General features: G+C 43.0%; 1 protein-coding gene across 1 annotated transcript in view; it reads right to left on the bottom strand.

Moving 5' to 3' along the window:
- LOC5564087 (rho GTPase-activating protein 26) overlaps positions 1–25256 on the bottom strand; it is a 182989-nt gene that overhangs the window by 4716 nt on the left and 153017 nt on the right. The window contains 2 exon segments of the mRNA XM_021850753.1: positions 11876–11955; positions 12020–12949. Coding sequence (XP_021706445.1) covers positions 11876–11955; positions 12020–12949 — 1010 coding nt within the window.

The following is a 25256-nucleotide window of genomic DNA, read 5'->3' as shown; positions in this document are numbered from 1 at the left end:
AACCTATCGTCCAGACCACAACATCGACCCGGGCACAGAAAATGATGATTGAGCCGCCACTACCGCTGGCATACGCGTGATCGAACAGGACGGGAAATTTGTTATTCCTGACGAATTGAAGCTGCACTGGACGGGCAGCTTTTTTGTAAAAATACATCCACGACGTAAACAATCGAATCATGATATTCGCTACGATATCAAATCTTCGTCGCCTTTGCCACCGTGCCTCTACAGTTCACCCAAATGTACTCGATTCACGGCTTAGTGCAGTGCCAAGATCTCGACGCAGTGGCCCCGCTTATTTTCATGCTGTTATGCAACAAAACACAAGAGACTTTACTGGAAATCACCCAGGAAGCTGAAATCAACATACATCCGAGATACGTTATTGCTGACTTCAAGAAAGCAGTCGTTAACGTCGTAAAGGAAATATTTCCTGACGCTGAATGTTACTTATGCTATTTTTACTTCGCTCAAAATTTAATTAAGCAACTGAGCTTTCGTTGTTTGAAATCCATGTACTCTACACGGAGAAAATGAAGTACTCAAAAGTGTGTTCATTCCACTCAATTCCGGGGGTTCGTGCGTTAACCTAATTTTGGGTTGACGGGGTAGAAGTTGTTTTCATTTGCAGCCGTGCGAAAAAATACATACTGGCTAAGTTCTTTTCACTCAACCGGCAGATCAAATAACTCAACTTCCAGTACTGTGCCACTTACTCAAATTTGAGGTAACGCACTAAGGTTCGGTTTTTGGGTTGTTTTGCTCTTCGCTCTCTGACAACAATAGAAGGAGCGAATGAAATGGGGAGAGAAAAATAACTCAAAAGTAAGTTAAAAAATACTCAAATATGGGTTTTCCGTTTTCTCCGTGTAAGGGACAAGGATGTGTACATGGCTGTCAAACGACTGCAGGTTAGAATTGAACATATTTAAAACAAAATCTACTAACGTTTTGATTTTTGAACTATATTTGAACTATCCCAGGCACTATCCTTCTGCCATATCCAAGAATTCCCATTGCGTTCGAAGGCATCAAAGACAACATAACGCAAAAACTGACTGGCTTTCTGGAGTACTTCAGCGTTACGTATGTATCAGGATTGAACAACAACAAGCGGCCAACGTACCATCCTGCGCTATGGTCGAACTCAACCCCCTGATGTAAGCGCTAGTTCTTGAAGCCAGCCACTATCTTCTGAGTAAACAAATTTAGGCTTTACCCTCATCAAACCCCGCGCGGTAGCGACAAATCTCGAAAACTTATTCAAACAGACTCAAGTCAAAAAAGTATACAAACTTACTTTATCGATTCTACGTGTTTCGCAGACGAAATTCTACACATTTTGCTCTAAACCAACTCGATTTTTCACTTTTAGAACGTTTACTTTCCGGAATTGGCCAGGAGAAGTGGATGAACTTGTCATTCATTTTTCTGTCAATTCTCATACAAAATCTACTTTTTCTCTGACAGAAATTCACTCTAGGTGAACCACTTCCCCTGGCCTATTACAAAACGACGAAAGTAAGATTTTCAACTTTCGCTACCTAACCACTACTTTCGCCGCTCCGCTGTATGGAGAGACAAAGTGACTTAACCACGAATCAAAACAAAACACTACTTGAGCCGATTTTACACTGGTACAAAAACGTCGAAAGTAACTGAATAAATCGGCTTATCATTTTGTAATAAATTTTTTGTGGGAAATAACAGGAACTCCCTACCCGGATAAAAACGTATCATTCAGTGAATGGAATAAACCATTAATGTACAATATAACGTATTGGATACAATACAGCGTATTGTAAGTGAATGTCGAAGCAATATTATTCTTGTTTGGATAAACAATTCAAAAACAATATAATATATTGTAACAGAACATTGTATTGTTTTTAATTGGTTTTATACCTTACAATTTTGGTCAAATTCCTATTTTCGAGTAAAACAACTGTTGCTTTTTTCTATGTAGCTTTGCTGAAAAAAATAAACAAAACAAGTTCAGAAAGCAAGAAATGTTGGGTGAAAAATATTCAAAAAGTAAAAATAAGTAGTTTTTTAGAAGTCACTTGACATTAGCTGTAACGACGAATGCAATCATGATACAGTTCGTTGAATTGTTTTTGTATTGTACAACAATACACGAATTGCTAATCAAGACAATACATGAACAATATATCGTATTGTATTTTCAAAATGTTTGTATGAGAAAATATCTATATTTGTATTGTTACGATACTTAACCACCCATACATTATATTGCCAAAATCTCATATACAATACAGTGAACTGTTCAAAACAATATATTGTACTGTAATTGTATTGTCATTGTACAATATACTGTATTGTATTTCCAATATATTGAATGGTACTGTTGCAATACGCTATATTGTTTTTGTATTGTATTTTTTATCCGGGTAGTTTTTGAATGCGAGCTTATTGTATGCAAAATTTAAGCAATGTACACGGCGAAAAAATGTGAAAAAGGTGATTCATTTCAAAACAGTTTTAGAAGACAGGTTGTGATTCTTCTGAATAAATTTTCTCAAAACTGTATGGAAGTTACTTACGTCGATTTGAAAAAGTAATCGAGAAATATCGCGTAAGACAAAAATTCTCGAAGACTTATTCAAACAGACTCAAGTCAGAAAAGTGAACAAACTTACTTTATCAATCCTACGTGTATCGCAGACGAAATTCTACACGTTCCGCTCAAAATCAACTCGATTTTTCACTTTTAGAACGTTTAATTTCCGGATTTACAAAACGACGAAAGTAAAATTCTCCACTTTCACAACCTAACCACTACTTTCGCCGCTCTGTTGTATGGGAGACAAAGTGACTTAACCACGAATCAAAACAAAACACTACTTGAGTCGATTTTACACTGGTACAAAAACGTCGTAAGTAATTGATTGAAACGGCTAATCATTTCATCATACAATTTTTGTGGAAAATGATAGGAACTACCTAGTGTTTTAACGCGAGCTGATTGCATGCAAAATTTAAGCAATGTACATGAGCATGAGCATGAGCATGATTGACCGCCCGCAGTTGCTACTCCGTTATTGCAAGAACAGCTGTACTTACACAGGGAACCAACAGACATTACTCGGGATCAGTAGCATCTTCAATGTGTAAGTACTGGTGATCTCATTATTACAACAAACAATACCGGCGCCGGCTGCGTCCGAATGCAGGTCAATTTGAGAATGGGAGGGAAATGTTGACGTGTAACTTGCTTTATAGAAGCCGAGGAGTCCTCTGCACTTCCACAAGAAAACACTGGGATTTTGGATATGGGAAAGGATTCGTTTTGGTAAACGATAAAGATATAATTTGAAATGAATACGAAAGCATTTACACGGATGATTGATACCGATAGTGCGATTACTACGCAAACCAACCATAATTGATCCGGATTCCGTCGCTCGCCCACAAAGGAGCAAGCAACAGATTCAACGGACCAAACACTACTCTGCATGCAAAATTTAAACGGTGTACACGGTACAAAATTATAAAAAAGGGATTCGTTTTAAAACAGTTTTAGAAGAAAGGTTTGATTCTTCTTAATTAACTTTCTCAAAACTGTATGAAACATAGTTACGTCGATTTGAAAAAGTAATCGAGAATTAATACTATTGTGGCGTTGCATTCTAATCCATTGATGCACCCCTTGAAATAGTGAAGAGAAAAAAGAATGAGTACCTAATAAACAGTAGTTATCTGACAGACAAGCGACGCGGTTTATTTTGTCCAAATCCGATCCTCGAAATATTTCGGAGATTCTCGAACCGCTCCCACATTGGTGACCCCGACGTGATTTACTCTATATCGTTACGAAAAACGCGAATTTAGTCCGAAAATGTCGCTACCGCCGGAGAACGCCGCGAATCCGAACGTCGAAAACGTTCCAGTTGCTGCCGGTGTTGCCGTTAAACTTATGGAGTTCTGGAAAAACGAGACGACAATGTGGTTCGCCCTCGCTAATGTCATCCGTGACGACACGAAATACATTAGGGTGATGTGCTAGTATCCATCGTATTAAGCATTGATCAGTGAGAACTGCAATTTTCCTAGTATTGCAGTTAATGACGCTGATACAAACCGATGCCAAACAATTCTTTCTCAAAACGGCTATAGCATTGTACAATAAGATTTTGATAAATGTTGATCTCTTTTTGGAATGCATTTGCTCAAAGTGGTTGTGCTACTTTTCCCAGAATGTCAGTTCCCCGAATGTCGTTTCCCCGAACGCCAGTTCCCCGAATGCCAGTTTCCCCAATATCCCGTTTCCCAGAATAGCCCACTTCCCCGAAAAGTTTTTGGAACTCATTATTGTCATAAATTTATACTATCAGGGGCGTGAACGTACTGGTCATCTGATATGCACCCTTCTTTATTTAATTGGCGGTTCTTACGAGTTTTTCCGTCCTCAGCATTTTTGGCAACATGTGTATAGTCAAGAATGACTAAATACCTCCTTCTTTTGATTGCTCACAGTTCTTTCTAGTTCACCATTCTGCCACTGAAAACTATTATAGCACCTATTTAAACTGCTACACTTTTCGGGGAACCGGGTCATTCGGGGAAATGGCATTCAGGGAAATGGGTCATTCGAGAGGGGACGGGGTCATTCGGGGAACCGACATTCGGGGAAAAGTAGCACAATCGCTCACAGTGCAGCGAAAACAACACAATCAAATGAACCGTATTTTTACGTCGAGCATAGCGCACACATTGATGGGCACAAGCTACTTTTTCTCAGTACGACGGATTGAACTTTTTTACATTCTCAGTTTTACGCGGTCGTTGAGGAAATTTCATAAAACTTCGTGAATTATAGAACTTTTACGACGTGTGATTGGATTGAAATCCTTCAGTGAAGTAGTACGAAGGTTTTCCATAGTAAAAATAAGTACCCGGCGAAGTCAGTCCCACAGGGGGCAGGAAGAAACTTGTATCATAAAGTGGTGTGACTGGTGTCGATCGTTAAGGGGGCAGAATCCGTCATCAAATTGTGAATTTTTCAAAAGAAGTGTTTTCGTTCAAATTCATGAAAGTTCACATAAAAATGTGCTCACTGTATTCTATTTTTCAACCGAAAACAAAAGAAAAAAAAAGAAAAACCATAAAGAAAATTATCGGAAAAATAGCGGAAAAACTATCGTCTGTATAATATAAAAAATTCAAAAAAATATTTTTTTTTTTCATCAAGCCATACTCTAACTTTCGTCCATAGACGCCAAAGTGGTATCTTTTACAGTTTAGGCGACAGAACTGAAAAACCGATGACCACCCGCACGCTTCCCATAAGAAAATGTGTTCTATTGTGGGCCTCATAACCGTGCGCTAACGGTGGCAGTAATTTACACGCATTGTAAGTGTAACGCAGTAAACCATCCTTCCCTTTCCAGTCAGAAGAAGCTTTTCGTCAATTGGAGCACTCTCCATTGGTCTGTTGGATGTTTTGTGTGTCCTTTATTCGTAACCTTTACTATTGATACCAACAGTCTTTAATTGAAAACGATCCTAACATTTAATAATATTGGTAATGATATAGGTAATAGGCACTGACCCTCAGTACCATATAGTTGCCAAGAAAAAAGGATAATTATGCAAACATAAAGTGCTATAACACCGCTAGCGCATGACGGCTCACCATAGTAGCATGTCCGAAAGAACTTGAAACTATTGAGAACCAGAGCTACAGGTCCAAAGCCCTGATAAAGGTGGATGGTTGTGATGGCTATGACCGTGGTCATCATGTAAAGAACAAGCGGACGATGCTGTATCGTGTCAGCATCGAGGAGGCAGCCCCTCTAGCACGATGTAGGTAGCGCAACCCTGGTTAGGTGGCCTATCGAAGACTCTTCACCAACCAAGAAAGGCAAAAGTAGAGCAAACGGATTGATTTTACGGCAACAGACCCGGCAACGAATAAAGGACAACGATTGGAAAGTTGGATCTTGGAACGTGAGAACTTTGAATGAACCCGCGCGTGTTGGGCTCCTGGCTCGTGAACTGCGGAATGTCGGCGTGAACGTGGCAGCTATCCAGGAAATACGCTGGCCGAGAACCGGAGAACGCGAATTTCGAGCGGTGGACCCCATCGCCAACACTTCATTCAAGTACCACATCTACCACAGCGGTGGCGACAGAGCAGAACGTGGAGTTGGCTTCATAGTGATTGGGAACCAGATGAAGCGAATTATTCGGTGGAAACCGGTAAGCGACCGAATCTGTGTGTTGAGAATGAGGGGCAAGTTCTTCAACTACAGCCTGATCAGCATATATGCGCCAACGAACGATAAGCCCGATGACATGAAGGATGAGTTCTATGAGAGACTGGATAAGGCCTACGGAGAGTGCCCAAAACAAGACGTCAAGATAGTCATTGGCGACGCAAATGCGCAGATCGGGTAAGAAGATTTCTTCCGACCCGTTATTGGAACGGAAAGCCTTCATTCCGTTACCAATGATAATGGCCTGCGGCTAGTAACCTTCGCTGCTGCTAGAGGGATGGCAATCAGCAGTACCTACTTCGCACGAAAGAATATCCGCAAACACACCTGGCGACACCCGAGTGGCGATGCCTGCTCCCAAATAGACCACGTGCTGGTTGATGGGCGACATTTCTCAGATGTCATTGATGTCAGGACCTTTCGAGGCCCTAATATCGACTCGGATCATTATCTCGTTGTAGCTAAAATTCGGGCGCGGTTATCCAGCGTCACGAGTTCCGCAACACACAGAACGCTACGCTTCAATATACAACGCTTGTCGACTGATGGGGTAGCTGCGCAGTACCGTCAGCAACTAGACGAGAAGTTGGGAAGAGTCAACGTTGCTGGAGACGTCGACAGCCTGTGGGACCCTATCCACGAAGCTGTGACAACAACGGCGCGGGAAGTGATCGGCACTGGTCAACGACGAAGACGGAACGACTGGTTCGATGAAGAGTGCCAGAGGGTGACAGACATGAAGAATGTTGCCAGAAGCCGTATGCTTGTGGCCGGTACCCGACAGAACAGAGAGCGGTACAGGGCAGCGAGAGCCGAAGAAAAGCGAATCCACCGCAGAAAGAAAAGGCAGCACGAAGAAAGTGCGGTAGCTGACGCACAAGAAAGCATGAACCGAAATGATATGCGGAGATTTTATGCAACGGTCAATGGTGCGCGGCACAATACCGTACCAGTGCCCGCCATGTGCAATGACCGAGAAGGGAATTTGCTGACCGATAAAACGGCGGTGGCTGCCAGGTGGAAGGAGCACTTTCAGCAATTGTTGAACGGTGAGAATGGAAACGTAACGAGGAACAGGATGAACATAGATGATGACGATCAAGCTGTGAACCCACCGACCATAGGAGAGGTTAAAAAGGCTATCAGCGAGCTGAAGAACTGTAAGGCTGCTGGGAAGGACGAGATCCCGGTCGAGCTTCTCAAGCACGGAAGCGAGCAGCTTTACCAGTCGATCCACCGAGTACTACTGAAGGTATGGGAGGACGAAGAATTGCCCACCGGCTGGTTGGATGGCCTCATCCGCCCTATCTACAAGAAAGGGCACAGACTGGAGTGTGCCAATTACAGAGGAATTACCTTGCTGAATTCGGCGTACAAAATTCTGTCGCGCATCCTGTTTAACAGACTGAGACCGCTCGAGGAGTCCTTCGTCGGCGAATACCAAGCTGGTTTTCGTGAGGGCCGTTCGACAACGGACCAGATGTTTAGCTTGCGAATGATCCTAGACAAATTCCGGGAGTATAACTTGCATTCCGACAAGCTTATGGTGTATTTGATTTTAACTTGACGACAAATACTTTTAGACAACGCTTAAGCAGAACACGTTTTATAAATTGACTATGTTTACATTTTTTATTGTGTTAGTATTAGTATTTCATTAAGACCATGATGTCCGATGGAAGTAATCAAATAAATAAATAAATAAATAAATAAATAACTTGCAGACTCACCATCTGTTTATTGATTTCAAGGCGGCGTACGACTCAGTGAAAAGAAATGAGCTTTGGCAGATAATGTCTGAAAATGGTTTTCCGGCGAAACTAATTAGGCTGATACGTGCTACGCTGGATGGTTCGAAATCAAGTGTTCGGATCGCAGACGAGGTGTCAACCTCGTTCGTGACGTTAGACGGATTGAAGCAGGGAGACGCACTTTCGAATTTACTGTTCAACATTGCACTTGAGGGTGCTATTAGGAGATCTGGCGTGCAAAGAAATGGCACTATTATCACAAGGTCGCACATGCTCCTTGGCTTTGCGGACGATATAGACCTGATTGGAATCGATCGCAGGTCAGTGGAAGAGGCCTTCGTGCCTCTGAAGAGGGAGACAGCGAAGATAGGCCTGACCATCAATTCTACCAAGACGAAGTACATGGTTGCAGGTAGAGATAGAGTCAGGCATGGTGGTGTAAGTGCTGAGGTAGTGTTTGATGGGGATGTGTTTGAAGTTGTTGAAGAATTTGTTTACCTTGGAACACTTGTGACATGTGACAACGACGTCTCCCGTGAAGTGAAAAGACGTGTTGCGGCTGCGAATAGGGCCTTTTACGGACTACGTAACCAGCTTAGGTCCCGCAGCTTGCAAACCGAAACAAAATTCGCCCTGTATAAAACATTGATTCTTCCGGTGGCTCTCTACGGGCACGAAGCGTGGACGTTGAAAGAGTCAGACCGGAAAGCTCTCGGTGTTTTCGAGCGTAAAGTGCTGCGGACAATACTCGGTGGGAAACTCGAAAATGGTGTGTGGCGCAGACGCATGAATCACGAGTTGTATCAAGTGTACAAAGATGCGAATATTATCAATCGTGTAAAATACGGCAGACTTCAGTGGGCTGGTCACTTAGTGCGAATGTCGGAAGAAAGAATTGCGAAAATAATATTCAGCAGGGAACCAGGTAGAGACCGGCGGCTTCGGGGAAGACCACGAATACGCTGGCTGTACGCAGTGGAAGAGGACCTGGCGACCCTAAACGTTCGGGGCAACTGGAGAAGTTTCGCCCAAGACCGACGAAGATGGAGCTCTACAATAGGCCCGGCAATGGCGTGATGCTACGCTGTAGCCATCAAGGTATCAAGGTAGGTAAAGTGCTTTTTATAATTTACTTGCTTTTTTTTTAATTTTGACCAATTTATCAAATGATTAGATAATGAACAAAATGAAATTTGATCCTTCAAACGTTAGCATAACGATAGATTGCAACAAGAACTTCCCGTGCGGCTCCCATAGAGGCTGTTAGCTTTAATACTAAATAAAGTTGCTGATGAAGGGCACACAAAACACCCAACAGATCAATGGAGAGTTCTCTGATTGACGAAAAGCTTCTTCTGACTGGAAAAGGAAGGATGGTTTACTGCGTTATACTTACAATGCGTGTAAATTACTGTCACCGTTAGCGCACGGTTAGGAGGCCTACAATAGAACACATTTTCCTATGGGAAGCGTGCGGGTGGTCATCGGTTTTTCAGTTCTGTCGACTAAACGGTAAAAGATACCACTTTGGCGTCTATAGAATATGAATTTATGAAAAAAAACAATATATTTTTAAAAAAAAATTAATGATACAGACAATAGTTTTTCCGCTATTTTTCCGACAATTTTTTCCATGGTGAAAAATTTTCTGAGAGATGTTTTACTTTTTATATTTTTAATAGATTGCTGAGGAAATTTCCTTTCGATTTCACTAAAAGACTTTTGTTCTACGATGCATAGTTCAGGAGATATGAATTTTTAAAGTTTGAGGTGTATAGGAAAATCCTGAAAATTCTTCGTGGCCACTATTTTTTTTAATTTCACTTTTGGTCATGTACCCACGAGTTCTACCAGTGGTGAAAATTTTATGCAAATCGGAGAACCTCCGGCACAAATCGTCCGATAATAAAAAAAAATCCCCATACGACGAATAATAGTGCTTACGACGAAGTAGAACGAAACCTTATATTTTTTCTTAACGTGCACGGTGCACCGATGCACCGATCAAGCAAGTGAGAAGAAAAACTCAAAAGGATTTGCGCTTCGCTTGACGCGTCTACCCTGACCGACACCTAACTTCCTCTTTTCAATTTCGCGCGGTTGAGGAAAAGGGAGGGCAACAACAATTTTTGACGTTTCCAGTCCGTTTCTTCCACTCCCCACAATCCCCTTGCCTATAAATTACACAAACCAAAACGTAACGCTGCATCAGGTGGATTTTCGCCCTTGGTGAGTTTTCCACTGTCAACCATAATAAAAAAAGACAATAAATAATTATGTCCAGTTTTCACATTTTTCTTCGACAGTTTCCGTGCGCATCGCAGCATCACAGTTTTGTTGAGTTTGAATTTGAAAAAAATCGTGGTTTGGAAACACCAAAGCAAGATTCCAGTGACGAGAAATTTGTTGGAATTTCTAACGAAAAAGATGTGCCAGTATTGAAGCTTATTACATCACAAAAAGGCAAACAAATGCATAGTGTCGACGGCACACTCTTCAATTTGTACAAGGAAGTGAATATTGTTTAATCATGTAAATTACAAAAATCTTCTTATTCAATTTAGGGAAACGAATATTTTTATTGGGAGTGCGCGTCTCGAAAACATGAGAAAGCCAGCGACACTGGTTGCAAAAGCCGTGTAATCACACATCTACAAAATGGAGCCCATGTTCTAATTGATTACATTACAGCTCATAACCACGACATTAACCCACTCGATGAAATTGAAAATGAATATGAAACGAAGCTGGAACGAACAGCACTGGCCTCAAGGTAAGTGCCGTCAAAAAGTTTCAACGAGGCATGAACCTATCGACCCGGGCACAAAAAATGATGATTGCATTAAATTGTTGTGTACGTTATGTTTATAATTTGTCAAGATTTCCTCACGTGTCACGTTTTCATCCCAAGTTGATTGGATGTCCATTTTATGATTTTTTCGAAATGCTTCATGTCTAACTTTGTTTAAAATTTGTAACACCTTCATACTTATATTGCTGTGTGCGTTTGAAATGTAAATATCAAATGCGAGAACACCAAATGCGGTAAGATTTTTCACAAGAAATGCGGTGTCAAAGATAGATTTTTCTTGCTAGCTTCAATACGAAAACTTGAACCCTCTCCAAAGTTATCGCACTAGAAATTTTATAATACCGCGATATAATAAAGCACACTTCGCGAATACCCTATTTGTAAGGGGCATAGTATTCTGGAATCAATTGAAATGGAATAAAAAACTTTAATACTATCAAAAGCTTCCATCAAGAATGCGTCAAACGGTTCAACAGGGGGAATCAACAAATTTAATAACTACGGAGTATCAGAAATACAATGTACTACAAAGTTTATGATTTTGCGGTGATGGCCAAGGAACGAAGGAAATTGTTAAACGTTGAAGACAAAACGAACAAACATTGAAAAATAAAGTGAGCATTTACAAAAACAATCAACGAAATATCTGACGTTTGCGATAGGCTGTGATGGGTAACTAGATTATTATCATCGGATCTCTCAATGTTCTGGGTCAGAACAGGAATATTTCATTTGAAATAATTCATCAATCTGTTACACAAATACTCAGTTTACGCAGCTTTAAGTGAATACCCCTAATATTAAGTTAAATGTATTCCTTCAAATAATAGCTAATTGTAGCTCTTTAAAAGAAATTTTCCTTATGCTACATTGATATGAACAAGTAAATAAATAAATAAATTTTACAAAGCCTGGATAGGCTAGAATGTATTCGGCCTTCTGTGATTCCGCCTTTTGTTATAATCCCAAAAAAATTACCACGTTGTAATATGGATGGCCCCTTGTACGCTCGATATGCCCTAGCTGCTCAATTTACGCTTTCTAGTGATTGAAAGAAAGGAATTACTTACCATTGGTAATTATTTGATTTGGTTCAAATGAGAGTTCTCCGTCATTTTCCGCTAAGCATGCATATAACGTCCTCACCCGACTAAAACGAAAAAGGCATTTAATTAAAAAAATCGATCTTACCAACATTCCCATTAACAACTCACAGATTATCCCTAGGCGTCACTAGTTTGGTATGGCGGGTGAGACCTTTCGTGCGTTGCGTCTTCTTCGGGATATAACCTTGACTAGAATCGTCCCGAATGGAAAACTTGCTGAGTGCACTGCTGACTACACCGATACTTCCGTTCCCCGTGCCATACTCCCAGCTGGGCATAACTCGAGTGCTTCCTCCGTATGAATGATTTAAATCACGACTAGATGAGGAACACACCGATTCGTTTGAACTGCTAGTGGAATTTATTCGATCGTATATGGAGAGGTCTTTCCTAGTGCTTGTTAGATTAGAATCGCTGCTGGTCATCGGATTCGAATGACCCATTTTGTGCATGGACGTGGTAGTTCCGTAGATGGTATCCGAGCCGGCACTGCCACCCCGAACCATAGACATCGGCTCCCCACGATTGTGTAGCAGATGGGACTGATAGGCGCTCTGATATATCTGACTGCTTCCTCCTCCACCGCCGTCCTGTCGTACCAGATGATGATTGTGACTAGGAGGAGGAGGACTGTTGTGACTACTAATCGTGATAGTAGATGGTGCTGATTTAAGATAAGTCGTTTCCCGGGTATCTATACTTATTTCACGAGGCGACAGGGTTGTGTCCCGCAACAGGAATGGCGTCGAGTTGTTCATCGAAGTGATGATCTTAGGTTTTGCTTCATAGGTGGGATAGTGATTAGTTCCTTTACTGTACAGAGATAATCCATTGGAAATGTTCTGAAGGCTAGAGGACATTACGGGTTCGGTGTAGTTGGATTTGGCGACTACACGCACCACAGGTTGCGAGTAGGTTGAACCGCGTTCTTTCACGTAACTTCCTCCGCCACCTCCTCCTCCTCCTCCGCCGCCACCCCCATCGATTCTTCCGTAAGATCGTGGCATTGCTACCGGTGGGCTCGTATTGGTATGCGGTCTGAAAGATTGAGATCTAAACTTAGACATCTGAGCCATACACGTATGATAGATATTAGGGCGGATAACCAGTTGTATGGAAAATCGAAAATTTCGATTAATCCAACCAGATCAAAGTTTTTTGGTTCTGTTTTGGTCGCAAGCAACTGTGCAAAATTTGGGCTGATCTGTTTCGTCTTGAGTGTGCGCATTGCGATTGAAATTTGTATGGAAATTAATGTAACTCGGTTTTATATGAAAAAAAAATCTTAAGTTACACCCCCAGCTGAAAGTAAAAAAGTGATGCAGTACCACGCTTTATTAACCTTATTACATTATTACAAACAATTATACATACAGTTGTGTTCAGAATAATAGTAGTGAAAGCCGATTTTCATACAAAATGCTCAACTTTGGTATGCTGTAACTTTGTTTCCATATGAGCAATCGACATGAAATTTTTTCAGTGAACTACAAATATACTCAATTTCATTATCACAAGATTTGAAATTTCTCACACCTTCGGCTAAAAAATTAAGCACCAGGTGCTCGCTCAAAATAATAGTAGTTTTAATAATTTAAATATCTGCTGTATTTAGAGTTTTTGAATTTTTCTCTACTCATCGTTTTAACCATTTTCACCCAAGCTATAAACACAGATAAACAGACGTCACACTCTCATCATTGTCCATCGACCACCGTTTTAACGGTCGATTCAAAAATATGGTAGGTGGCCAATCCATCACCTGCAGCGCTTGCATCGTTTTTGTTCGCGTTTGACGTTTACACACTACCGCCATCTGTTGGCCCGTCGGCCAAACACACCAAGTTTAGCATTGGGCGTACATGTACTCGTGACTATGATTTTGATCGAAATTTGTTCTAAGTGTTACGTCTGTTTGTCTGTGCTATAAATGTATAAGTATTATTTTGAGCGATTTCACCTGGTGCTCAATTTTTTAACCGGTAGTGTGAAAATTTTCAAATTGTGTGATAATGAAATTAAGTATATTTGTAGTTCACTGCCAAAATTTCATGCCGATTGCTCATATCGAAATAAAGTTACAGCATGCCAAAGTTGAGCATTTTGTATGAAAATCGGCTTTCACTACTATTATTCTGAACACAACTGTACATCACATACATTGGTTTACATACAATTCGCATGAAAAGAAAAATTGATGGAAAAACTTTAAACTCATTTTTCTCAAAAGTGGGTTTTTTTCTCTTACACCTTCTCACTTGTTGGTTATTACCTCAATTATAATATAAGGTATTGTGGGGCAAGTGGGTAATGGAATTCGCATAGTTGAGATTCTTCAAATTATAGAGACTTTAAATTGAAACAAATGAGGTCGTGTATATTTTTTAGCTTGACTACCACCAAATATAAGCAGCATGATAAAATTGATTTTTATGAAAAATTGAAGAAAACAAATACAAAAAAGTTTTTGAAAAATGTCTCATTACTTTCCCCAAAAGTGGGGCGAGTGAAAAGTTTACCATTTTGAACAATTAATTCAAAAACAAACAGTTATATTCACATTTGTTAAGGCTTACCAATGAACAATAACATAAGTAGCATGTACATTAGTTGAAATGATTCGATAACATTATAACTGCAACATTTCCAATGTTAGTTCTTACATTATAGGACAGCAATTGCATTTCTGCTCTGTAGAATTTACACCGCTCGTTATTTGTTTTTGAGAAAGTCGGATATGACGTCGGATAACTCTTCGGGAGAAATCAAACGGAATCCTTCAATAACGTATTTAGAATCTTTTTTATGTGGATAGACCTATACCCCATTTTTATGTTTTGAACTAGCTTTACATAGACATTCCACGAGATTTCCGTGTGTTCTCTAATATTGCAACTTTTCAGTCAAGGTATTCCTTTTGATTGGCTGCCCGAAGTAGACATATTAATATTGTAATGTTTGGCAACATCTTTTAGAGACGTTCCATGATTTCTAATAGCTTTTAACGCTTGAGTATAGTGTTTCTTGAATTATCAACACGTTATGTTTTTTATGATAATTGCGAACCATGTTTACTTATGGCTACTCAAAGAGAAAACACAAATTCAATCAATAATGATAAACTATTCACTTACCCCACCTGATAAGAAAATTGACGGTGTTTAAATTTAGTTATTTTTAGGTCTACGTCGAATTAATTCTAAAACTTTTTTTATTGCAGTTTGAAACTGTCACAAAGGACAACTAAGAAGTGGTACAGGAAATTATTTTCCGCAACTTTTTTCCACTGAAAATATCAAAATAAGATTGTACGCCGTCAACTTGTTACGGAGTAACAGTTGACAGGTTAACAATTTTTCGCTATATTATGCAATAATGGCTGAACAATCTCAGAAATCTCTTACCTATCGTAATGTTCTCGATGGCCTCAAAGGTTTACGCATGAGTTTAAAACGTTAATACACCTATTCAGTAAAATATATCAATTGTTTTCACTTACCCCATTTACCCACTTGCCCCGCGGTACCTTATCTTATAATACCGCCATTCAAGTCACCCCTGCGGCGCATGGCAATTTACAACTATTTTCATTATGAAATACAAATATATAAAAAAATAGGGCGGTCATACAACATCCAGCCAATTTAGAGTTCTAAAATAGTAAAATACTTCTGTGGTAAAGCTCTGAGAGAGACTCGCGAAGAGGAAAAATATCAACGTCACATACAGCCTAGATTCCGCTGTCACCAAACGTCAAATGCAGCCCGTCGTTTTAAGGCTGAAAAGTGAAAAATATTGTATTCAAAATAAACTGTTATTCAAATCCTCAGTCTGCGGAACAGTTTTTTTTTTCAAAGCTGCTGATAAATGTAACCACAAGGCTTGTTATTTCTAATGTCTGCTACGTTTGCTGGCATGGAATTTCACTCAAAAGGCTGTTTATGCTTCGGTGTGATGCAAACGCAATAATTTTTTGCTACGATGTTCATGTGAGAGTTTGAACGGCTTGCGCATGATTGATGAAAACACATAGTGGAATAAGAAAAGAAACTCAGCAATCACAGAAAAAGAAGACCGTCTCCGCGAGTCTCGTCTCAGGTAAAGCCTACTTCAGGGCTGTTTGGGCACGTCAGGAGTTAATCATCAATGTTAACTTCCTTTTCCCGAACAGCCTAGATAGCCGTGTAGTGTCGGTAGCGGTTGTTTCAATTGGCTACGCTACGGACTGCCTGTTCCGGTGGTAGAAGTCCATCTCACAGGTGACCCCTAATTCATGCCGCTTTAAGCTTACCGTGCCTAAGAATGAATGGTTAGGGGGGTCTAAAAAAAACCTAACCGCAAACGGAGCCTGTGGAGTACCAGGGCGCCCTCTACAGTATTGTGCCCTTCCTGTGCTACCCGGAGCAATGGTGCAGGTGACCTTGTGTTTCTCCGAGACAATCGGCTTCCCTTCTTCAGTCTCAAACCTGAGGCTAAATAAGGGTGGGATTATAAAGATGTTGTAAATTAGTTTAAATTTTTCACCCTTATGGCTTCGCATTATGCGTTTTTTTTTGTTGGGGCAGCAGGGACGACAGTCCAGGGGCTTAACGGACCCCCCCCCCCCAGGACCTCTGCGAGTTGGGGAGTTGCCCAGGATGTGGTGAAGTTCGCAGTGGGCTCTGATAAACCTTCATAAAAACCACAAAAATCCGAATGCAACTCTGTCACAGCGACCGGTGCCGCTTAAAGTACCCTAGCCCAAACTAACAGGAGTGCCAACCGGCACATCAGGATTGATACCAGTGAGATCCTGATTATGGCATACTGGTCGCGATACAAACGGACAAGGCATGGAATTACGAGTAGGAGTGCTTCGAGCACATTGGGACCAACGCCAGTACGGCCCCAATTATGTATACTGGCAGCGCACGACAAAGGACAAGTAACGGTATATGTACTGGATAATATGCTTTGAGGCTGACAGCGGCGACATTCTACTCCCTTAGTAGGGTCGGGTGACACTGGCCCGAAACGGCGAGTGGGTTAATGGCGCAGGCTGCCCCCGTCCCGTAAAACCGTGGCAGGCCTTAGAGTACGTTCCAAATCCGTCGCCTGGTTGTTCCAACTGGGCGGGAGTAGGCTCAGATGCCATTACCTGACCTGCGCCGATCCGGCTCTGAACATAGTACCCCATAAAGGACTATGTCAACCCTAGCATGGCCTCCCTGCTTGCATAGATAACCATGGGATTATAAAGGCGACTATTCCAGCGGAGATGGATAGCGGCTCTTAGGGGGACCCATAAGAGATGATCAACCAAAACAAACAACTAGCGGAATGTGAAGGAGAGGCTTCTGGACCTATCAGTAACCGGCTAAGGTTCCCGCCAAGGAAGGAGGCGACCAACTTTATTGAAAACAGTGTGGGCAAAAGCCTAGATACTGTGACGACGGCAGGCACTGGCCGCTCCAGTGCAACATGTGTGGTGACCGATGGCCCGGGACTAATCGAGGCCATGGATCGCAATAGGGAGTACCTCCCTAAAATGCAGGTAGCTGCTGAGCAACTTGATGTCATCATCGAATATGTTAAAAGCAAAACAAATATCAGCAAAGACTTGAAAACAAGTCTACTGAAATTGCGACAATCAGTCCTAGCTGCAAAGCAGGACTACGAGAAAGCCAAGGAACAACTGGGCAAGGTAGAAGGCCAAAAAGACACTAGGTCGTGTCAGACCGAAGTGTTTTCCTTCACAGGCAACGCGAATATATCTGATGATATTATTCGATACGCGATGCGGAAGAGGGAAGCTTCCGGGGATGAATACGTGGCGAAAAGACGTATGGTTGCTAAGGGAAAAGTGACCTACGCGGCCGTCCTCCAAAGCGGAAAAGCTGGCACGAGCCAAGCCCCGCGATCAAGAGGACATGGCAACAAAGGAGAGGCCAACACCAATCCTAAGGCCAAGAAAGCCAAGAAAAAGGAGCCACGGGTTAACCGGAACCAGGCAGTGCATCCACAGGAATCACGGGCGCAAGGCAACAGCAACCCGTGGATACGAGTTGGAAATAAGAAAAAACAGAGGAAACCGAAACCAGCCCAAGGAGAGCGCTAAACCGAAAACAGCGAAACGTAGGAATTTAGGCGAAGCCCTCGTTATCAAAACGGAGGAAGCAAAATACGCCGAGGTTCTGAAGGCGATGCGAAGCACAGAGAAGCTATCGCCATTGGGCGCAGACGTGCGAAGCATAAGGCGAACTAGGATTGGTGAAATGATCCTAGTCTTAAAGAAGGACGCCAAGGAAAAGGGTGCAGTCTATAAGCAACTGGCACAAGAAGTACTTGGTGACGAGGTTGATGTAAGATCCCTTACTGCTGAAGCGACTCTCCAGTGTAAAAATCTGGATGAGGTCACCGATGCAGCGGAGGTCTCGGCTGCCCTCAAAGAGCAGTGTGACATCGACGTAGCCAGTAAGGCCATCCACCTTAGAAAGGGCCCGCAGGGCACCCAGGTGGCGGCGATCAGGCTGCCGGTCGCAGAGGCCAACAAAGCGAAGAACTTGGGCATACTCAAGGTAGGCTGGTCGGTTTGCCGGCTGAGCATACAACAGCCTCCTGAAGTTTGCTTCAAGTGTTTCGGGAAGGGCCATAAGTCGTGGAATTGCAATGGTCCCGACAGAAGTAAGATGTGCAGAAAATGCGGCGCTGAAGGCCATAGGGCAAGCGATTGTAAGCAAATCGCTAAGTGCCTAATATGTGTCGACAGAGCAGACAACGGACACTTAACGGGCGGACCCAAATGTCCGGGCACAAGCGGAGTATCAAAGCAGCCAAAACGGAAGTAACACAGTTAAATTTAAACCACTGTGATGCAGCCCAGCAGCTGCTTTGGCAGTCAGTCTCGGAAACCAAGACTGACGTGGTGTTATTATCGGACCCATACCGCATACCAGCCAACAACGGGAACTGGGTGGCGGATAGGTCTCAACAGCTAGCAGCTATAGGGACGACAGGACGATACCCAATCCAAGAAGTAGTCTCTAGCTCAAATGACGGTTTTGCGATAGCAAAAATCAACGGCGTGTTCTATTGCAGTTGTTACGCGCCCCCAAGGTGGTCGATTGAGGAATTTTCCCACATGGTTGACAGGATGATGGCCGAACTAGCTAATCGGCAGCCAGTAGTGATAGCTGGCGACTTTAATGCATGGGCAGTGGAGTGGGGTAGCCGCTGCACCAATCAAAGAGGCCAGCTATTGTTGGAATCCCTGGCCGCATTAAATGTAGAGCTGGCAAATGTGGGTACAGTGAGTACCTTCCGCAGAAATGGTGCAGAATCGATCATCGACGTGACGTTTTGTAGTCCTAACCTTTTAGGTACCATGAACTGGCGCGTTGATGACGGTTATACTCATAGCGATCAACAATCGATTCGCTATAGTATAATACCAGGCGGGCAGAAGGCAGCGCGATGTAACTCGACCCAAGCCCGAGGATGGAAAACAGCGCGCTTCGACGGCGAAGTATTCACTGAAGCCCTGAGGCGCGAACGAAACACTCTGGACCTAAACGGTGAAGAGCTAGTTGCTATGATATCACGAGCGTGTGATGCTTCCATGCCGAGAAAAGCCCCTCCTAGAGAGAACAGGCCGCCAGTGTATTGGTGGTGCGAATCAATTGCAAATCTTCGAGCAATCTGCCTTCGGGCTAGACGAAGAATGCAACGTGCACGCACAGAAGCACAAAGAGAGGAACGCGGTGCAGCATTCAGAGAGGCAAAGTTGGCTCTCAAAAAGGAAATCAAGAGTCGAAAACGGGCATGCTTTGAAAGTCTATGCGAGAGTGCCAATTCTAGTCCATGGGGTGACGCCTACAGAGTGGTAATGGCTAAGACCAAAGGAGCCATAGCGCCCCAAGAGAAATCGCCCGAGTTGCTGCGATCGATAATCGATGTACTCTTCCCGCACCATCCCATAAGCCCATGGCCCCCAGCGCCGTATGCGGCAGATGAAGGAGAAGAAGTGGCGAGAGTGACGAACGAAGAGCTGGCAGAAGTCGTGAAATCATTCGCGTCAAACAAGGCACCGGGACCCGATGGTATCCCGAATGTTGCCTTAAAAGCGGCAGTGAACACGGATCCGGACATGTTCAGAACCACGATGCAACGCTGCATTGATCAAGGAATCTTCCCGGATGTATGGAAACGACAGAAATTGGTGCTACTACCAAAGGCGGGGAAACCACCAGGTGACCCGTCGGCGTATAGACCTATCTGTCTACTAGATACGACGGGCAAGTTATTGGAGAGGTTGATTCTCAACAGACTAGTACCGTATACGGAGAGTGCGGACGGCCTGTCCAACAACCAGTTTGGATTCAGAAAAGGTAAATCTACTCTGGACGCCATCCAGTCGGTCGTTCAAACAGCTGAGGTGGCAATCGAGCATAAAAGGAGCGGCATCCGTTACTGCGCGGTTGTCACTCTGGATGTGAAGAATGCGTTCAACAGCGCAAGCTGGGAAGCAATAGCACACGCGCTTCACCGCCTCAAGGTACCGGTGCAGTTGTGTAAGCTTCTAGAAAGCTATTTTGATGGTAGGATTCTACTGTATGACACAGAGGAGGGGCAGAAAAGCGTTCGAATTACCGCGGGAGTACCTCAAGGTTCAATCCTGGGCCCGCTGTTATGGAATGCGATGTACGATGACGTACTGAGGCTGCCCCTTCCGACGGGTGTTAAGATTGTTGGCTTCGCCGACGATATCACCCTAGTGGTCTATGGTGAATCGATGGAGGAAGTAGAGTTGACAGCAGCGCACTCTATTTCCCTGGTTGAGGAGTGGATGAAGTCTAGGAAACTAGGACTGGCCCGTCACAAGACTGAGGTGGTGGTGGTCAACAACCGCAGGTCCGAGCAACGGGCGCTTATCTCGGTAGGTGATTGCACCATAGAGTCCAAGCGATCCCTTAGGCATCTTGGGGTAATGATCGATGACAAGCTGAGCTTCGCTAGCCACGTTGAATATGCCTGTAAAAGGGCATCTACGGCTATAGCGGCGCTTTCGAGGATGATGTCTAACAGCTCTGCTGTAATTGCCAGCAAACGCAAGCTGCTGGCAAGCGTGGCGCTATCCATGCTAAGGTATGGAGGACCAATCTGGTCAAAAGCGCTTAGAACGAACAGAAACCTAAAGCGGTTGGAAAGCACGTACAGGATAATGTGCTTAAGAGTAGCAAGTGCATACCGGACGGTATCTAAAGAGGCCGTGTGCATCATAGCCGGGATGACGCCCATCGGGCTCATCATCAAGGAAGATGTTCAATGCTTCAACCAAAGGGGTACCAGAGGAGTCCGCGACACGTGTAAAGAGGAAACGCTCAGAAGCTGGCAGCAGGAGTGGGATAACTCCACTAAGGGTAGATGGACCCATCGACTAATACCAAATGTGTCAGATTGGTATGGTAGAAGCCATGGGGAAGTGAACTTCCACCTGACGCAGTTTCTGTCAGGACATGGTTGCTATAGACAGTACCTGCATAGGTTCGGGCACTCAGAATCTCCTGCGTGCCCCAATTGTGCTGGTGTAGAGGAAACAGCGGAGCATGTCGTGTTCGATTGCCCCCGTTTCATTGTTGTGAGAGGTCGCATGCTCACTACATGCGGAGGGGACACGTCCCCCGACAATATTATAGAGAGAATGTGTGCGGATGCCGAGTGCTGGAATGCAGTAACTACGGCTGTCACTCACATTATGTTAGAATTGCAGCGTCTATGGCGCGCCGACCAAGAGTTGGCTGCAGAGGATTAGCCCTGCCGAGGCTGGTCCCTTGTAACATTGTTTAAGTCGGCTAGGAGAAGCAGTTTGCCTAGGCTACTTCTGCTACACGTGTTGTGCTATATGCACTGGTCCCTTCCCGAAGAAATACCGTAAGGTGGTTCCGGGGAGATGAGGGTCTGAGTCCAAGGGTCATGTCGATGCACTGTTCACCACTTGAGCAATTCTAAATGAATTGCTCATGCACAGTGCATAGGCTGGTTTTAGCGGGTCGTCGTTGGTGCGTCATCCCCGCATTCCCTGAGTTATCTTCTCAGGGGATCTGTTTGCAGATTTCCCCCTTGTAAAAAACAAAAAAAAAAAGGTAAAGCCTACTTTATAATCAAAAGAGTAATAATTCGCCAATAAACTATAAACACCCGTTAAACATATTGTTAAAAATAGTTGTTAAAACCTTGATGATTCAACTTCTCATTTTCCCATATTATCACAAATAGGTAATAATCAAAATGCTCTTGTACTGGTTCCAATGCAATGTCACCGAAATATTTTTTTTCTTATATTTATCCCTTGAAGCTAAATATAAATGATACAAAATGAAGCGCTAAATTTTTTTTTAGCGTTTTTTCCTCTTGGAGAAATCACATTGAGCCCATTGTTTTCAACATAAAAAAGTATAAGGTAATAATATAAGTAAAAATTCCCATCCATTCAAAAATATAAAAACAAACCGATTGATTTATAACGTTAGTGTATTACTCTTGCCTTAGCCGACCAAACAAACAGTCTGAAAAGCAAAAATCGACATTGATTCTTCATAAGGGCTGTATCTGCATTTCTATTCATCGTTGTTCTCTTTGAATAATAGCAGAAAACTGTATGTTTTTGTGCTGTAGCATAGAGAATGACTACACCTTGCTTGATGATCAAGGAATATTACGAGTTTAATTTGGCGAAGTTATTAGCGAAATTATATCCGTCATCAACGATGTACGGTACCGACGCCCGCCTTCCAACATTCTAGGGCGACTGAAACAACTGGATGTCGCCAATGCGTACGCGCAACATCTTGAGGCAGCGTTGCCGGATGACGGTGAGCTCGACATGGCCCTTCTTGAGGACTGCTGGAGGACAGTCAAAGGAGCCATTAACGACGCTGCCGAAAATATTGTCAGACATGTGGAACGGGGCTCAAGAAACGATTTGTTCGACGAGAAGTGAACACGTTCAGACAAGTCCTGGCTAGTTTGTTTGAATTTTTACGGAAGTGGAGAAAATCGGTATCGCGAAGTTAACGAACGATAATTACGATTCGTGGAAATTGGAAGACGAGATTCTGTTAGTGTGAGAATGACTTTGGAAGTATGTCTCGTGATACTCAAGCTATCCTGGATCTGAAGTGGAAAGGTTTGGCAACTGGCATCAAGTTACGTAACAGCTTTGTTCGTTATTCTTGTGACCCCTGCTTGGAAGGAAAGATGACAAGGCGGCCATTTCCTAAGAAAGTGAGGCGTAAGTTGAAAGCAGTGTTGGATTTGATCCCTCAGATTCGGAGAGCCTGTACAGAAACCCGTGCAGATCTTCGAAGATAATCAATGTTGCATCAAGATATTAGAGCGAAAGGCAGGACTGAAGCGTTCGAAGCACGTGGACAACAAAAATCACTACGTAAAGGACTTGACTGAAAAGGACAATGTGGATGTCGCCCACGTGACGTGTTTTACTGTTCTCTTTGATATTTCACCCTTCCAATACAGACTGAAGCGGAAACAGCAAACCCGCCTATTCCGGGACATAAAGCGCGGCCTGGAAGAGGTAAAATGTCAAGAGATGTAAATGCTACACGGTTCTCAAAAAACGCGGAAGTTCTATCAGAAGCTCAACATCTCCCGCAAAGGCTTCGTGCCGCAGGTTGAAATGTGCCGGGATAAGGATGGGAGCATATTGACGGACGGACGCGAGGTAATTGAAATGTAGAAGCAGCACTACGATGAACACCTGAATGGCGCAGGCACAGAAGATCACAACTGCTACGTCAGCCCAGCGGACAGTGGAAACCAACCAGCTCCCACGATGGAGGAAATTCAGGATGCCATTCAACAGCTCAAGAACAACAAGACCGCTGGCAAAACTGGTATCGGATCTGAACTCATCAAGATGGGCCCAGACAGGTTGGCCGTTTGTCTGCGTCGGCTGATAGTCAGAATCTGGAAAACGGAACAGCTACAGCTGAACGGAATCACTATCCTAAACGCCGCCTACAAAGTGCTATCCCAGATTCTCTTCCGTCGTTTATTACCTATAGCAAACGAGTTCGTGGGAAGTTATCAAGCAGGTTTCAACGACGGCCGCTCGACAACGGACCAGATCTTTTCTGTGCGGCAAACTCTCCAGAAATGACATGAAGGTGTCATGCGCAGAATCGGACTTAACAGTCAAGACACGATTTTCACGTGATCCGGACAATTTGTTTGCTTCGCGGACGGCATGGATATTATAGGGAGAAAATTTGAAACTGTGGCAGGTTTGTTCACCAACCTAAAACGCGAAGCAACAAAAGTTGGACTGGTGGTGAATGCGTTTAAAACAAAAAACATGCTGGTAGGCGCAACTGAGCGCGATAGGACCCGCCTTTGATGCAGTGCCAGATGGATGGGGATTAGGGCGATCCAAATTTTAAAAATGTTTGAAAATCCAATCTCCCATATGCTCTTCACCATCCTTACCATAAAAATAGTATTCTGTGAAATTTTCAGCTTTCTAGGTGGTGATTTAAAGATGGCCCAAAGACAATGTAGGTTTACATGGAAATTACTATGGAGAAATTTTGAGAAATGTTCCAAACACGCTAGTACTGTAATGTAAGTAGAAACTTATCATCCCATATTGAAAACTCATTCTTCAAATCTTAATGAAGGATGTTGCTGAAGAAACAAATCGCATTTGAGCTAATTTTGTTTGGGATTTTTGTACATGTTTGCAGGGCTATTATCCCATATAAAGCTATTAATAGCAAACAAACTCATGAATATCTTTTCTGCTATCCGTCGGATTGAATTTCTCTCTTCAGAAAATTTCTTTATTATGGTTTAAAGAATCAGTTTTTACTATGGGATAATATGTTTGTACTTACATTACAGTACTAGCGTGTTTGAAACATATCTCAAAATTTCTCCATAGTAATTTCCATATAAACCTACATTGTCTTTGGGCCACCTTTAAATCACCACCTAGAAAGCTGAAAATTTCACAGAACACTATTTTTATGATAAGGATGGTAAGGAACATATGGGAGATTTGATTCTCAAACATTTTTAAATTTTGAACCACCCTAATGGGGATACGTTCGAGGTGGTGGACGAGTTCGTCAACCTCGGATCCTTGCTGACGGCTGACAACAATGTTAGTCGGGAAATACGAAGGCCCATCATCAGTGGAAGTCGAGCTTATTAGAGGCTCCACAAGAAAGTGCGATCAAGAAAGATTCACCCCCGCACCAAATGCGCGATGTACAAAACGCTCATTAGGCCGGTAGTCCTCTACGGGCATGAGACGTGGACTATGCTCGAGGAGGATTTGCAAGCTCTT

Source organism: Aedes aegypti, chromosome 3 (assembly GCF_002204515.2).
Source record: "Aedes aegypti strain LVP_AGWG chromosome 3, AaegL5.0 Primary Assembly, whole genome shotgun sequence".
Taxonomy (NCBI): Eukaryota; Metazoa; Arthropoda; class Insecta; order Diptera; family Culicidae; genus Aedes; species Aedes aegypti.
Note: the sequence above shows the minus strand (reverse complement) of the source record. Positions and strands in the feature narration are given on the sequence as shown.